The 17,321-nt window shown below is 27.6% G+C and overlaps 2 protein-coding genes across 6 annotated transcripts; both read right to left on the bottom strand.

The window, feature by feature from the left end:
* Nucleotides 1-208: 208 nt before the first annotated feature.
* Nucleotides 209-3,163, bottom strand: LOC110629893 (actin-7). Its single transcript, XM_021777092.2, has 5 exons — nt 3,008-3,163; nt 2,095-2,165; nt 1,615-2,008; nt 910-1,523; nt 209-817 (listed from the first exon to the last, which is right to left on the bottom strand). Exons 2-5 carry the CDS (start codon nt 2,152-2,154, stop codon nt 752-754), a joined length of 1,134 nt encoding a protein of 377 aa, XP_021632784.1. The 5' UTR covers nt 2,155-2,165; nt 3,008-3,163; the 3' UTR covers nt 209-751.
* A 7,464-nt stretch (nt 3,164-10,627) lies between these two features.
* LOC110630221 (DEAD-box ATP-dependent RNA helicase 10) lies at nt 10,628-16,336 on the bottom strand. 5 transcript variants are annotated; one of them, XM_021777594.2, is made up of 15 exons: nt 16,245-16,336; nt 15,706-16,140; nt 14,844-14,986; nt 14,605-14,740; nt 14,421-14,490; nt 14,207-14,269; nt 13,957-14,031; nt 13,690-13,809; nt 13,256-13,297; nt 13,092-13,166; nt 12,325-12,471; nt 12,079-12,246; nt 11,284-11,395; nt 11,089-11,177; nt 10,628-10,772 (listed from the first exon to the last, which is right to left on the bottom strand). In XM_021777594.2, exons 3-15 carry the CDS (start codon nt 14,977-14,979, stop codon nt 10,659-10,661), a joined length of 1,347 nt encoding a protein of 448 aa, XP_021633286.1. In that variant the 5' UTR covers nt 14,980-14,986; nt 15,706-16,140; nt 16,245-16,336; the 3' UTR covers nt 10,628-10,658. The 5 variants fall into 5 exon arrangements, with proteins under 5 accessions (XP_021633286.1, XP_021633288.1, XP_043805773.1 ...); XM_021777596.2 differs by having other exon boundaries at nt 12,079-12,216; nt 15,706-16,321; XM_043949838.1 differs by having other exon boundaries at nt 14,844-14,972; nt 15,706-16,321.
* Nucleotides 16,337-17,321: the final 985 nt, after the last annotated feature.

Here is a 17,321-nt window from a genome sequence, read left to right as displayed (position 1 = left end):
CAAAATGACATGCAAAATAATGGACACAATTGTCGATATTCATTTAATAAATTTTACTCAAAGTAATTACTACATTTCACTATTGCAAATTTTAAAATTCGACTGCAATTTGATATAAAGGAAATAGCTAGCCAATTACCTTCTGCACGAATAGAAGCGAAGATGCAAGTATTAAAACGATAGTAACAAAAACAGAGGTCATTGGACATGCGCAGAGCAGAAATCAAATTCAAACGAAGTATTAAATATAATTTCCACATGGTTTATGACCGGCAAACTGACGCTAGATAAAATTTCTCATACAATAACTATTAACATTAATGTCCCCAGGGGAAAAAACCTTCAAATATTGGAACAAGGAAAAAATTTTGAAAGGAAAAAAAAAAAAAAAAAAAAAAACAAAAGAGAAGGAAAAGCAGAATCGCAATCACTCTCCAGCTAGAAGCATCCTACTAAACGACATGGTTGAATCACAAGATTTTGAGGAAAGTAATGTCTTGAGTACCAAAGCGTCCGCCCAACACATCCAGAGGGACCATTACAGTTAAAGCCCTCTCATTTGCTGCAATAACATGAATCTCAATAGATGTAAAGCTATTTGGTACATCAAGCTCTCAGATTATATCATCCTTTAATGACCCCATCTCAACATTTCCCACATCAACCATACTTTTGAGTTCACGACACCTTGACACGAAAAAAGGCCAACTAAATGCGAAAAAGAACTCTGCCATCAAAGCACTTGTACAACTTAGAAACACTTCCTGTGGACAATGGATGGACCAGACTCGTCGTACTCGCCCTTGGAAATCCACATCTGATACAACATGTTTCAAGCATCTCAGTCTTTTTCCATTTTACAACAGATATGAGTAGAACTAAAAAGCCCAGGAAAGAGAGATAAAGTACCTGCTGGAAGGTGCTGAGGGATGCAAGGATAGATCCTCCAATCCAGACACTATACTTCCTCTCTGGTGGTGCCACCACCTTAATCTTCATACTGCTTGGAGCAAGAGCAGTGATCTCCTTGCTCATTCGGTCTGCAATGCCAGGGAACATAGTGGAACCACCACTGAGCACAATGTTACCATAGAGGTCCTTCCTGATATCCACATCACACTTCATGATAGAGTTGTAAGTAGTCTCGTGAATTCCTGCAGCTTCCATTCCAATGAGAGATGGCTGGAACAGGACTTCTGGACAACGGAATCTTTCAGCTCCAATGGTGATGACCTGGCCATCAGGAAGTTCATAGTTCTTCTCAACTGACGAGCTACTTTTGGCAGTTTCAAGTTCCTGCTCATAGTCAAGGGCAACATATGCAAGTTTCTCCTTCATGTCGCGGACAATTTCCCGTTCAGCTGTGGTGGTGAACATGTACCCTCTCTCAGTGAGAATCTTCATCAAAGCATCGGTGAGATCACGACCAGCAAGGTCCAGACGCAGGATAGCATGTGGAAGAGCATAACCTTCATAGATGGGAACAGTGTGGCTCACACCATCACCAGAATCCAGTACAATACCTGTTACATATGAAAAGGCACTAAGCACAAAATCATCCATGTAATGAATCATGCAGGATCCACAATAGTAACGGCCATAACCTATACATACCAGTTGTACGACCACTGGCATACAAGGAAAGAACAGCCTGGATGGCAACATACATTGCAGGCACGTTAAAGGTCTCAAACATGATTTGGGTCATCTTCTCTCTGTTGGCCTTAGGGTTGAGAGGAGCCTCAGTGAGAAGCACTGGATGTTCCTCAGGGGCAACACGAAGCTCATTGTAGAAAGTATGATGCCAGATCTTTTCCATATCATCCCAGTTGCTGACAATACCATGCTCAATTGGGTATTTCAAGGTCAGAATACCTCTTTTCGATTGTGCTTCATCACCTACATAGGCATCCTTTTGACCCATTCCAACCATAACACCAGTGTGGCGGGGTCTTCCAACAATACTGGGAAACACTGCCCTGGGTGCATCATCACCAGCAAACCCAGCCTGCACAAGAAGTCCTCAACATTCAGAAAATGGAGTGAAAAAAAATTAACAAATTAATTTTAATAATCAGAAGATAATAAACTAACCTTCACCATTCCAGTTCCATTGTCACAGACAAGGGGTTGAATATCCTCAGCATCAGCCATTTTTTAAAAAGCTGCATAAGCATGTAAAAAAATAAATGAGGGACAGAAAGAAGAATTATAAACATACAGAGAGACACACAAGCATTTCGAACTTGTTTTCCAATGCCATCTTCATGAATGAAAGATATATTGTAAAAGTAGTACTTGTACAGTCTTATATCGAATTGTTCTGAATTATACACCTCATAGCAGCATCAGGGATGAACAAATATCTTCACCTTCTATATCCAACATTAATTTTCAATAATTAAGTAGATAAACAAAACCTTGCTACAGGGGCTTAACAATTATTGAGAGTTGAAATCCTTATAATTCCCATTCGAGAAAATCAAAATTGAAAGAGGTAGTCATTATAAGTCGTTTATTTTCCTTCATGCTCCCAGTAACGTTATTAGCTTTCACTTTTACTTTTTTTCACGACTCATCAATTTCACACTGTCAGATCAATAGCAAAACAAGAGCATCAGTTCATACCTAGATCGGAAAGAACAAATGGAACAGAACAACTTATAAAAAACGGAAAGTGAAATCAAACGCAAAATAGAGAAGCAGATCAAATTGTACAATCACAGATCCAGAAATGAGAAACCCAGATCAGGAAACTAAGTAAGCGATCACAGCATAACATACACTTGATCAAACGAACACAATGCCTAGCTCCAGATCTCTCCACTAGCAACAAAAATATAGACAAACACAGGTGCCAAATCCATAGATCAGCAACACAAAAACAATAGAACAACCGACCAAAGCAACCGATTTCTCAAAGACACTACAACAGAGCACAAACCGATCTACTCAAACACCATGAACGAGAAACGAAATTAACGAGACCAAAAGGATCGAAGCTTACCTTATATTAGAGAAGAGATCGAAGCAAAGAAGAAAGATCAAAACGAAACAAGCCAAGCCAATCTACGGAGACGGCCGGGGAACTTTCTGAGGTTTTCTTTTGTACACACAAGAGATGCTGAGAGAGAGAGAGAAACAGCTGCTAAGGGCAGCTAGCGAAGAAGAGTGCGTATATATAGCAGAGGATTTTTGAAATGCAAATGAAATTTGGACCAAATTAAGAATTGGAAAAGGCGAAGGGGGAATAATTTCGACCACGAGAAAAGATAGGGTGACCTGGCTGACAGCTTTTTTCCACAACATCCATGTTCATGCTACCGCCTTTGGTTTCCTGATTTCATCTCAGCCGTTGGTTATTATATATATTTATAAAGAGAATTACACGATGACTCCAATATTTGATAAACATAGTGTAAGGATCATCCAGTAATTTAACTTACATAATCTACTCGGCTTTTCTTGCTATATCAGCTTCTGTGGCGCTGTATTTTTAGACACAACACAAGCGAGCCGTTTGGTTCGGGTTGGACCGGTCGGTCGGTCAAGAGAATGTCCGCTGACGGCACTGGTGGTTTAGGACCTCATAAATCTTGGTTTATTTTTTTGAAAAGCTTTTTTTATTTTAATATTTAAGGAATTTTAAAATTATTAATAAAAATATTTTTATTAGTAATTAAAAATTTTAAGAAAAATAAGAATTCTTTTAAAGAATGATAATTTTATTAATATAATTGGTTTTATATAATTTTTACTATTCGATATTGTCATTAAATAATAAAAAATTATTTTTTAATAAATAATTTTATTGAAAAATATTTTGACAAAAAAGTTAAATTTACTTTAAATAAAAATATTAAACTTTTTATTTAAATTTATACCTAACCTATTATTAAAAGATAAATAAAGGATAATGTAACTCATATTCTTAAATTATATAAATATTATTTTATTTATTTTTTAATAATAATTTAAGAGTAAATTTACATCAAATTTAAAATTTTAATTTTAGTTTTATAAAATAATTTAAAAGTAAAATTAATTATTTAGAAATATATATATATTGGCAAAGAAAATATTTTCTTCAACCGGTGGACCCGAGTCTGAGAGGGAATCTGGCCTAGCTTGGCTCAGCTTAGATCCGGTTACAAATGTTTTTGCGGTTTTAAAATGTGTTGTCGTTTTGGTTACTGCTAAAATTTAAAATCAGAGGAGAATGCTGAGTCTTGGCTTATTTGCCAGTCGCTACCATTGCTCAAATTTTAAATTCATGAAACTAAGAATTTGTTTTTTTATGGGAGTATATATTACCTCCTTCGGGGTTTTTATCCTATTTAACGGATGGTAAGTTTTTTTTTTTTTTAAGTAACAAAAGAAACCTTCCAACGTAGAGTTATGCTTACCATATCATAAATTGAAATCATTTTCAATTGAATAAATTAATTAAATAAATATAGTTACATCCATTTGAAATACAATGCATGAAAAAATCTGAATTCTCGTTTGATTTTTTATTTTATTTATTAAAAAATAATTTTTTTATAAAATTAAAATAATTGAATTTTTCACTTGAATATGAGAATCAGCGAAAAGAAATTGATAAAATTCATTTTTTATAAATGTATTAATTTTTATTTTTCTCTTATTTTCTTTATTTTTCATTCTTTTTCCCCCTTTTATTTTTTTCCTTTCTATTATTTTCTTTTCTTTTCTTTCATTTTCCATCATTTTTTTTCATTTTCTTTCTTTTTTTATAATTTTTTCCATTCAATTATTTTCTTCCTTTTTTCATTATTTTCTTCTCTTTTTCATCCTTTTTATCACATTTCAATTTTCTTTTATCTTTTTTTTTTCTAACTTCTCTCATTTTATTTGTTGTTTTCTCTTTTTTCTATAATAATTTCATCATTTTTTTTTCTCTTTGAAATACCATTATCCCATTAATTATATTGCATTCCCAATAACTGTTTGAACATAAAACAAAACATTTATAATAATAAAATAATATTAACTATCAAACTTTTTTATTTTTAAAGTAGCAAAAGTTTTATTAAATAAAATTTTTAATTGTGGTGGTAATTTTACGACGGGGTAATAATATTTAATTTTTTAATTTTCAATTTTTTCTTTATTTACTAACAAATTTTAAAATATATTCGTAATATCAATGGAAATCTATTGATAAAAAGTTACCAATAAAAGTTTTAGCAACTTATTAAAATTTGTTGATAATATTTTGATAATTGAAATTATCAACAGATTTTTAAGGGTTATTAAAAGAAGCATCCATTAAATTAATAATCCTCAAAAATCTTTTAGTGAAACAATATTATAATTATTTTGGAAGTCATTGGATAACAGAAAGATTGTGCACAAGCTACACATAGACATTGAGATATTGAAAACAGCCATGTTCAGCAATATTAGCTAATTGTTGCAGTAATTGTTAACCGTTTAAGTAGTGAATAATTGGTCAGACAGTGATTAATAAAAAAATAAATTAAAATATTAAATATTTTTTTAAATTATTACCAAACATAATCTGTTATATTGTTTTAATTAAAATAATGCTAATTTTTATCGTAATTTGATAATTTGATTATTTTTAATTTTTATTTATAAGATATTTTATTTTTTACTGTAATTTAATAAATATTTAAATTTTAAAAAATATTATTTTTAAATATAATTTGATTAAATCTATTTTGATTATTTTTAATTTGATTACTCTTAATTTTTATTTATAAGTCACTATTTTTATTTTTATCATAATTTAATAAATATTTAAATTTTAAAAAAACATTACTTTTAAATATATAATTTAATTAAATCTATTATTTTTAAATAAATATACTTTAAAAAATTTAACTGTTTAAAAATAATATTTTTTTAATTTATGAGTGTTTAAAAATAATATTTTTGTAAAATTTAAATATTTATTAAATTACTATTAAAGTTAAAATATTTAATAAATTATGTTGAAATATTTAATAAAAATATTAAAATATAGATGTACAAATATATATTTGATTTTTATTAATAAAATAGCTATTTTTTTATATTTAATTAATATAAAAAATAAAAATATTATAAATTTGTCAAAAAATTAAAAAAAATATGAAAAATATTTGGGCAGGAATCCTGAAAATATTTATCAATATCTTCTAGAAATAGCTTTCATTATACGTGTTTTTGTTATTACATTTATTTGATAAAATTAAGGATTAATGGCAAAGAAAAAAATCTAAAGTTTTTTTATAGATTTATCTTATACTCTTTCTTAATAAATCTATTTTATTTTTTACAATTAATTATCTCTATTTTATCCTTGCCAATATGATTATTAAATTTAACCATTTGTTAAATCATATATAGGTAAATATGTTGAAAGTTAAAAATTTATACTCAGGCTCTCATAATTTTATTTATTTTTTATTTTTATTTATTTTAAAATATTTTATATTTTTTATTATTATAGTTAACATATAAATTAATTTTTATAATTCTATTTTATTTTTAATATATTTTTTAAATAAATATTCAAACCATCGCTTAATTTAATAAAATTTATTTTTTTATTTTATATTAAAAATAAATTTAATTAATAAATTAATAACTTTTTTTAATATAAAAAAGTAAGATGAATGAAATTATGGAATGGAGACGTATTTTTTTAGCTATTAATCTGAAAATTAATTAATTAATAATAAATTGTTTCCTGTACAAAATACATGAAAATAACATCTGTAAAGTGGAATAAGATAACCATAAAAGAGATTAACTCTATGCAGAAATAAATGCAAATATAAATATAAATATAATAAATAAAAAAATAATATATATGGACTCACAATTATCACTGTATTTAAATAAATCTGAGAGATTTCAGATTTTATTTTTTTAATTTTTAATTTTTAATTAAAAAAATATATAAATTATTTAAACATTTTAAATTTATTAAAATCAAATAAAGAAAACTTTAAGTATAGTGTTTATCCAGTGCACAAGTCAACAAATGATTAATTAATCTATTGATGCATTATATAAAATTATTAAATTACCACTAGCTGGGAGGTCCATGCGCTCTACCAAACAGTTAAGTTAGATGCATTTAGTAACCCTCTACGGTTTCTATTTTTTGTTATTTTAAATTTAAAAATAATTTTTTTAATTTTTATTATTTACTTGTAAACGATTTTTTTAAAATTATTTGTATAAATATAAGTTTACATTTTATTACATAAACATAAGAAAATATTTTTTTTTAAATATGATACAAATAATTATACATAAAAGTAATATTAAATTATTTTTATAAATTATATAAGATTATAATAAAAAAATTACTATTTAATTATGTAATATCAAAAAACTTATTAGTTAGTTTATTAATTTTAAAATATATTAAAATATCTTTAAAATTGAAAAAGTCTATTAATTAATCTATTTATTAATTTTAATAATTAAATTTTATAAAAATAAAAAATTATTATTTATTGCTTGTGATATATAAAAACTCACTAATTAATTACTTGATTTTAAAAGTTCACTAATTAATTATCTAATTTTAAAAATATATTAAAATATCTTTAAAATTTTAAAAAATATATTAATTAATTCCTCCATTAATTTTAGTTATTAAATATTATAAAAAATTAAATTGCCATCAATACGAAGAGATTAAATAGTAAATATTTTTATGAAATTGAAAGACTAATTAATAAATTTTCTCTTACGTAAAACTGAGAGACTAATTAATAAATTTTCTCTTATGTAAAATTGAGATACTAATTAATAAATTTTCTCTTACCACTTGAACTAAATGAAATACTTAATAGTTAAATTAATAAAAGAAATAATTAGTATTTTTTTAATAGTTTTGAGTCATTTTAATATATTTTTAAAAATTAAAAAATCAACTAATAAATTTTTTTATATTATATAAATTAAACAATAATTTTTTTTTATATTTTTAAATGGATTAAACACTAATAAATTTTTCTATAATTAATAGATATTTTTATAAAATTGAGAGATCAATTATTAAGTTTTTTTATACTATATAGACTAAATAATAAAATATTTAAAAAATAAAAATAATAAAAAATTTAATTAATAGATTTATTAAAATTTCAAGTATTTTTTAATGTATTTTTAAAATTAAAAAGTTAATTAATGAGTATTTTTAGGTAAAAGAAATAAATAATAAATTTTTTATAATAATAAAATAAAAATATATTTTATAAATTAATTGGAAGAATATATATTTAAAAACATAAATTTAATTAATGAAAATAAAATTTTAAAATTAATAATAATAATATGATAAAAATAGTAAAAAAATATAATAGTTTGATAAAAATTATAATAAGAAAATTAATATTCGTGATTTTCAGTTTTTAATTTTTTGATTTTAAAAATATTTTAAAATAAATAATAAAAATAAAAACGAAACAATAATAACCAAATAAATTTTTTATTTTTTATCAAATAAAAAACAATAAAAACGAACGACACCCTTAATTTTAGATCATGGTTTTATAAACTTATTTGTGAAATAGATTTCATTAGGTTGATTGGAGAAAGAAAATTTATATGTTTATTATTTTTCATATTTATATCATAATTTTAAAATCTCGGCAATAAAGTTAAAATTTTCTAATTTATTTTAATTTTAATAATTTACTTTAATTAATTTTGATCAAGAAATTTATAGTTCAAGTGTTATACTACATAAAATTATTTTTTAAAAGATTTATTGGATAAAAAAATCTAAATATTCACTGTACTTCATATTTATATTTAAAATTTTAAATTTTAAATAATAAAATTAATTTTTTTTAATTTATTATGATTATAACTAAAAGTACTAAATTGAATCTGAAAAATTATTAAAAATTACAATATAGTTTCTAAGATTTTATTTGAATAATAAAATAATTTTTAAAATATATTTTTTTATTTTAACAATATATTTTTTATATAAATATGAAGTTTTTGGTATAAATGGGTGAAAATTGATTAAATCAAATGAGTAAAATTGAGATGAATATGAAAAAATTAATTTTATTGTTTAAAATTTTAAGGTTAAAATATAAATATTAAAAATAGGTTTAAATTTTTTTATCCAATATTTGAGGTTGGAAGTTTTTTATCCAATATTTAAAAATAGGTTTTTTGTCCACGCAAAAAACCAAAATTCCTCATGTGGAGGCTGAGAGGTCAGCTCAGGGTAATTGAGGTTGACATCCAGTCGCCGAGGATCCAAAGGAAGGCGGCGGAGAGGGCCACCGCCCTACCCGCAAGAGGCTTGGAAGTTTATTCACTACACGCACGCTTTTCTCCCTTTTGAATCAACAGCACCAACTCCACCGCCGCCCCCATCCCCCTCTAGAAATATGGAAAAAAAGGCCTTACCTATGGCCCACCAAAACATTATATCTTGAATATTTTAATTTTAATGTCTTGCAAGTGAAAAATTATTAGTAATATATTCTACTTTGGCCGTAGGTGAATATTGTTATTTATGTATTTTAAATATTTATTTTTAATATTAATTTAATTAATTTTTAAATAAAATTATATTATTATAAAAAAATATATAATATAACTATAATTATGAGATTTCTATTGCATTTAAATAACATTTTTAAATATATTTTTATTTCACTATATATTTTTATTATAATTGAATAATAATTAAAACTGTTAAAATTAATACATATTATATTCTTTTCGTTTACAAAAGCAATTGATCTAGATTGAGATATGTAAAATATATAAAACTAATATGTATGGTATTTATTTTATGAATGAGTGTACTGATTTAATATTTAGATTAAATAAATTTTAAATTAAAAAAAAAATATAAGCAATAATTAAACTATTTAATATTTTTCATGAACAATTTAAATTGAAAAAAAAATTAATAGATACGAATCAAATTATATATTTATTTTTTAAATTTTAAATACATATAAAATTAAATAATGTTTACATGAGTAACGAGTTACATTATTCAAATTTTAAAAGAAATTTTAAAGTGGCCAAAGTAATTCCTAATTTACAAAATTTTATGAGTGTGAACTTTTTATTGTTACTTTAAAATTCTAACCTAAAAACAATATTATTTATATATAATTGATATAACATTTATAAACTGTACACTATAAAAAAATAAAATAATAATAATAATTTATTTATTAAAAATACCGAGAAAATGTTATTTGTAATTTCTTTTATAATATTTTAATTAAAAGTATTTAGTGTTACTTATTAATTTACCATTTAGTATTTTATTATTTTATATTAACAACATATTTATTATATAATACATTAAACTTATTACTCATGATGATCCCACTAACTTGATTTTTTATTATAAACTTAAAATTATATCTTCTAATGATTATACTCTACTTTTAAATGATATAATCTTAAAAAATTAATATTTAAGTGATTTATAAATTTTAATTTATGAATTTATTATTCAATTTATTTTAAAAAAGTTATTTATAAAGTCGTCTAAATGCTGAGAGAGAATAGTTCGCTATGTAATTATGAAGGGAAGTAATACTGTGTAATCAATGAATGTTATTTTACATAACAAAATATTTTAAAAAAAAAAAAAAATTCCACAGAAGGTTATGCTGATCTCATCTTTTCTTGAACTTCTTGGACTTCTTATCCTTGATGCCTAAATATTTTTCAATTTCTTCTTCACCATCTCCTCCGCCCTTCCTCTTCTTGCCACCAGATTCTTTAATTTTCTACAAACAGAAGTGCAACAATTGATGAAGCTAATTGAATAAATAATAACAGCAAAAAAGTAGATAATCTAGCAGAAAATTAACATTCAAACATTACAACCAAATACGATCATAAAAAAGCAAGCAAAACAGTTTACAATATAATTTGAGAAATAAAGAGCTCAAGATTAGTAATTTGATATTTCAATTGTTAAGCCAGCATTTGCAGGTGAAGTTGCCAGTATCCAAATTTAATAACCAGACAAGCAAATTATAGGAAGTTTGAAGCTTTCATATTAGAGAAAAATAAAAAGGCTAATCAAATACAAGTTAATACCATCTGGGAAATTCTTTTGGCTTCAGTGACCCGCTCCAGCAGAAGCAAGACTTCCTCTTCCTCAGCAGGAAATTCAGGTAACTTTTTACCTGGAACATGATGATATGTTGTTCAGTCTATGAAGCACATCTCACCCCCAAAACCCAGTGAAAAATAAATTAGTCTCTAAGCAGCAGCATAGAATGTCTAGCCTACCAATAAGCTTCTCTATCAGTAGATACCACTCCAGTTCATACTGATTCACAAGCGAGATTGCAACCCCAGATCGTCCTGCACGGGCAGTTCTTCCAACACGATGAATGTAATCCTGCACCCACTCGATATCAAAAAATAAATTAAGTAAAATTATCAGAAATTCTTATACTGCTTTCATTACTAGGCTGTCCAGAAAAGATTTGTAAAGAAACTTCAAAAAGTGGAAAGCAAGTGATAACAAGTATGTGATAGGCAGGGAAAGAGATTAAAACCTGGAAGTTCTTATAAATTCTCTAATAAATCATTAATTTTACATCCATAAATAGCCATGTGAGTAAAAACTTGTGCATTTGGAGATATAGAAAAGCCTCCATTCATTGGGCAGGCAGAATATAGTTTATAAAGGATTCAGGTAAAAAGTTGCAATGGACAATCAAAGGTTTAAAATTTGTGTGCACACTGCTCATTAAATAATTATTGAAATATTCTCTTTCTTTGTATGTAAGAAATCTTTGAGTGCAACACTGACAATATTCCCATTATTATAATACTAAAATAAATCAAGTACCACCCAGTTTGTTAATTACATGTCTCCCAACCTATTAGGTACACAAGTAACCAGCTGAATAACACTAATTTGCAGGAACTAGATAAGATAGAACTTCTCAATTGCTTGGAGGGAAAGAATATTGAGACCAATTAGAGGTTAAAAAAAAGTTCTAGAACACAACACAGTAGCTTCGCACATTAAGAATTGTGAAAGCACGCCAGAAAAAGAAAAATAGAAAGCCTAACCTTTGAGTTTGTAGGGATATCATAATTAATAACCATATCCACTGATGGAATATCAAGTCCTCTACTTGCCACATCAGTGCATATAAGAATATTGCACTCTCCAGCTTTGAACTTATTTAAGGCTCCCAGTCTCTTTGACTGTTGCAATATTCCACTAAAAGTGAGGTCCTATTCGATAACAAGGAAAAAGATATCCTATACTTAATATAAGAATCAAGAACAAGTATTTTGACTAAATCAGTCTACCTGAGTCATATGACCATTAATTGGGATGGCCCTTAAACCAAGGTTTCGGAGGACCAAGGCCAAAAAAGTAGTAGCATCACATGTTCGAGTAAAAACCATGGAAGTACTTCCGGACATCTCTGTCAGAATATATACAAGGTAGCAATCCTGTAATCATGACAAACAAAAAGAACCTGACAAGTCGTTAAATCAGTTAGCCAAGAAATAAAGCAGCCCTTGGTTCATTGAGTTCAAATTGTCACACAAGTATAATCTTGAATGAACAAAAAAAAAAACAAGTATATTATGAGAACCAACAAATCACCTAAAATTCAATATGCACAATACAGTTGTACCTTGCAATTCTTCATGATTAATTCACTATAGATGAACGCAAATGAAAATCAGAGTTTATATCACCTAAAACTTTTCCCTTGCCATAACAATAAAATCCACATATATGCAAAAGATGAATTAAAGATCCTTTTTCTTTCCTCCATAAAGTATAATTTAACAAGGAATATAAATTTTTAGCCTTATTCTTCCACAAGGGTCTTCACAGACAGCAATCACTGAATCACATGATAGAACTCCTGAGGTATGCTGTTCCAAAACTTTATTTTATTCAACAGTTTCAGATCAAGCTGCAGTCAATTTTTAGGGGTCAATCCTTTATTAAACTGTTTGCTAAGAATTAATGCTCCAACTATAAATGAATGACCACCAATTACCCTTTTTCTAATCAATAACATCCACTGAAGTAATCCAGCAATTGAAAAAGTACAAACCTTGTATTTGGCAGGAATAAAGCGATATTGCTGCTTCAATGTGTCAACAGTGGAATATTTAGATGCTGCTTCTATCTGAAACAATTGAAGGACTTGCATGAGTTACCAGTAGCCAAAATGAGCATGAAGAAACAATAAGATAGATGGAAATGATATTACCATACCTTCACTGGATTCCTTAGACATGCCCTCTGGAGCTTTTTCACCTACAAAAACAAGAGGACAAATTGTCAAACTTTCATCCTTGCAGCATCTTTCTGTATATTTTTTCAACAACTTCACAAGTAATCTTTCACTTTGTGAAAGAGTATTATCAGATACAGTTAGACATAATCCATGTGCTACCAAAACAGACCATTTCGCAGATAGTAAACTATCATCTACACTCATCTAGGAGCTACTTCTCCATCATTAGGCAGTACAGATAGGCCACAATCAAGATAATACAACATTTGACAAAAAAAAATAAAATTAAAAAAAAAATTGCATGAACGTTTGACAAGTTGGTACCACCAAAAGCATTCCTCTCATGAGCAGGAAATATAGCAAAACCCTCAAAGCTTCTTTTCGACAAAAGTACCACATTTCTATTACATACCTTTTTGGTCATAGTTGCAGAAAATAAGTATGTTCTTCGATCCCGTGGTATAACCTTTAGAATTTCATCAAGTGATTTCTCAAAATCCTCATTTAGCAACCTGTCTGCCTCATCTAAAACCTGTTCAATGTGCAAACAAACAATAAACAATTCAAATGAATGCAAAACTTATATCCACAGCAGCCATAGAGCATCTAAGTATCTATATATATATATATATATCTTAAAAAGACAGCAACTTAAATCATAACATTAAAAAGACCATACCAAGTATTTCAGTGTGCGTAGAGAAAAACCTTTTGTGTTCGACAAATGATCCACAAGACGCCCGGGGGTTCCAACCTACAATGAAGCAAGAAATTGAAAAAATCTTTTCCCATTCTTAGCATGCAATATATTATTATATTTGTTTAACATCAAAGGCAAAACCAAAAGGAAAAAAAAAATACACAACATACTGACCAAACAGTGTTGAACACACCCTATTAGAGTTTTGCAAAATGTTAAAAATAATTACAATGATGTGCGGTCGCTTTCCAAGTGCGATAGCCTGTTGCACCATATCTACCCCACCAACAAGCTATTAAAAAGAGGGAAAATGAAAGTTTAATACTCAAAATTTAATGGCTAAGTTAAAAACAAAAAAATTGTCATAGTTTTATGAAATGAGAAATAGTTAAATCATAAAACTTATTCTATGAACATCTTATCAGTTTAGAGTAAAAGCCTACCACAGCACACTTCACACCAATGCCAGATCCTAAAGCTTCAAATTGCTCTGCTATCTGAATTGCCAATTCCCTTCAATAACAGGAAAATAAAATATAAATAACCCATCTATAGATATAAAGAATTCCTAATTAAATCAAACAACTACTGTTTCATAGTCAAACAAAAATAGGTAGGCCCGAAAACCTCGTAGGAGACATCACACAAGCAAAGAACGGTTGCACAGATTTCTCTGAAGCTTCGAGAAGCGATTGCAATATGGGAAGAGCAAAAGCTCCAGTTTTACCAGAACCTGTTTGAGCAAGACCGATCAAGTCTTTGCCTAAAAAATTAAAAAGTATATAGTCATCATCAGCAACAGATCATCGACTAAAACAAATATAACTATGAACGAGATAAATTCATAATAAAAAAAGAGAATAAACCTTCAAGAGCATGGGGAATTGCTTCGGCTTGTATCTTCGTAGGGTTTTTCCATCCCAAATCGTCACACGCTTCCAACAATTGTTCGCATATCCCCAAATCCTTAAACGTCTTCACTTCTTCTTTCTCTTCTGCCATTTTTCAGCTTTAGAAACAAAAAATTATCACTACTTGTGCCTCCGAATTAATTGATTGAGGAAATTTTCAAAAATTGCGCCTAACCAAGTCAACAAAGCTGAGTTGTTTGAGGCAGGAGACGATGGTGCATGAATAATAAGGAAGGAGAACGGCAAGGGTTTAATATAGGGATGTAAAAGGGCAAGGTTCCCGTAAAATTGAGAGTATCCAAAACAGAACCAGATTATATGTAAAATTCCCAAATCCATTTAGTATTTTAATTTTAATACCCATACCACTTCCAAATCTGTTTAATAACACTCATACAGTACTCAAACCCGATTTTTCCAATGACAAAAAATATAAAGATTTGGATATTATAACCCAAATAACAAATCTGAATTAGGAATCGGATAGTGTTAACATATATTTTTCTTAAACAGCATGAAATCTGATAGTATTAACATATTTTAACAGCAACTAAAAAAGATATTAATTATCAGATTAACAGTAATCAAATGGTAAATAATAAGATTAATAATCGAATTAATAGTCCATAAATCAAATTAATAGTCCATAAATTCTAAAAATCAACAGTGTTACAGTAATCAAATAACAAATAATCAAATTTTTTAACAGTATTCAAATTAATAGTCCATAAATTTTAAAAATCTTTAATAGCAACTAAAAATTCTTTAAAAACATGTACATAAAAGATTTTGATTATCAAAAAATTTGATTGCAAACCTGAAGGAGTTCCAGTCAAAGGAGATGTCCCTGACGCCGATTGGGAGAGCAAGGGTTGTCTCCGACTGGGCTGCCAGCAGTCGTCAGTGAAGTGGGAGAGAGAAGCGTCGATTGGAAAGAGTAGATGTCACCGACTGGGGAGAGAGAAGGAGATGTCACCGATGCCGACTGGGGAGAGGGAAGAGTTGTCTCCGACTGGGAAGTGGGAGATGTCGCCACACTGGAGAGAGAGAAGGAGATATCGCTGACTGGGGAGAGAAAGGAGACGTCGCCGGTGCCGACTGGGCTGCCGGCACTCGTCAATGAAGTAGGGGAGAGAGGCGTTGATGGGAGATGTCGCCGACTGGAGAGAGAGAAGGAGATATCGCTGACTGAGGAGAGAGAAGATTTATCGTCGCTGGGGAGAGAAAGGAAACGTCGCCGGTGCCGACTGGGCTGCCGGCAGTCGTCAGTGAAGTGGGGGAGAGAGGCGCGACGGAGAGAGGGAAGCTCGAGTAAAATGAAAAAGGAATTAGGGTTTGGAAATTTATTTTACTTACCATTGTACAATTTTTCGTCGCCGGTGCCGACTGAAGTAATCCAACAGATCTAAAAAATTTATTTTACTTACCATTCAGTGTTTGGAAATTTTCTGATGACCAAGTTTCATTCTTTATACTTACTCAACAAAAACAAAATACCCACGAAATTTAAGTTTAAATAAATCAATAATAAAAAATTAAATTAAATTAAATTGATTTAGTTTGATTTTTTTTATTAATTCAAACAACTATATTATATATTTGGTAAGTTTTTTTAAAAACAGAGGCATAAATGACCTAATAGCTGGCCTTTTAATCTACTCTAATTTTAAAGTTTTCTTTTTCATGAGACTTTATTTTTTATTTAGATTATTTAATTATAAAAATTTTCACAATAAAATAAATTATAATATATATTAATAAATTATTTATACATATAAAATAAATATTATAAAAATAATTATTTTTATTTTTATATAATATATATATATACATTAAAAGAATAAATTATATTTAATTACTAATCATATTTTTAAAACTTATATATTATACAATAAATTATGAATTTTATATATATTTAAATGATAATTAAATAATATATTATATATATTTTTATTCATTATTTTATATATTAATAATAACAATTATACATAGTTATTAATCGTTGGAATTTAAAATAAGTTATCGTCCAAACTCAACTAACTTTAACTAATTTTGTTAAAATATTATGATAGATTTACAGTCGAAGTACCTAAACTGAAACGAAAGTACTTTGAGATTGAGAAACAAAAGTAGCACCTTTTATCCCTACAGCGTCATTGCTAGTTAATTTTGACATCTCAAATGATCTAATAAGAAATAACTTAAAATTAATATATATCCAAACTGCAATTAGTTCATACACAAATTCAAATCTTAAAATTAAATTAATTTTTATGTATCGCACATAAAATAAAATTATATCGCAATTAGTCACTCTACAAAAAAACATGTGAGATAGTTGTTTAGAACTCAAGAGTATTTATTTAAAAATACGTATATTGGTCTATGCGATCATTAACTTTATATTATAGAGTTAATTATTATATTTTCTAA

Source organism: Manihot esculenta, chromosome 13, assembly GCF_001659605.2.
Source record: "Manihot esculenta cultivar AM560-2 chromosome 13, M.esculenta_v8, whole genome shotgun sequence".
Classification (NCBI taxonomy): Eukaryota; Viridiplantae; Streptophyta; class Magnoliopsida; order Malpighiales; family Euphorbiaceae; genus Manihot; species Manihot esculenta.
Note: the sequence above shows the minus strand (reverse complement) of the source record. Positions and strands in the feature narration are given on the sequence as shown.

Coding starts and splice junctions, on each gene's coding strand:
- LOC110630221 (XM_021777594.2), bottom strand. CDS start 14,979: ATGGCAGAAGAGAAAGAAGAAGTGAAGACGTTTAAGGATTTGGGGATA. Junction 11,396..12,078: donor ATATCCCTACAAACTCAAAG/GTTAGGCTTTCT, acceptor GAGTGGGTGCAG/GATTACATTCATCGTGTTGG. Junction 10,773..11,088: donor CCAAAAGAATTTCCCAGATG/GTATTAACTTGT, acceptor TTCTGTTTGTAG/AAAATTAAAGAATCTGGTGG.
- LOC110629893 (XM_021777092.2), bottom strand. CDS start 2,154: ATGGCTGATGCTGAGGATATTCAACCCCTTGTCTGTGACAATGGAACT. Junction 2,009..2,094: donor ATGGAACTGGAATGGTGAAG/GTTAGTTTATTA, acceptor CTTCTTGTGCAG/GCTGGGTTTGCTGGTGATGA. Junction 1,524..1,614: donor TGCCAGTGGTCGTACAACTG/GTATGTATAGGT, acceptor CATATGTAACAG/GTATTGTACTGGATTCTGGT.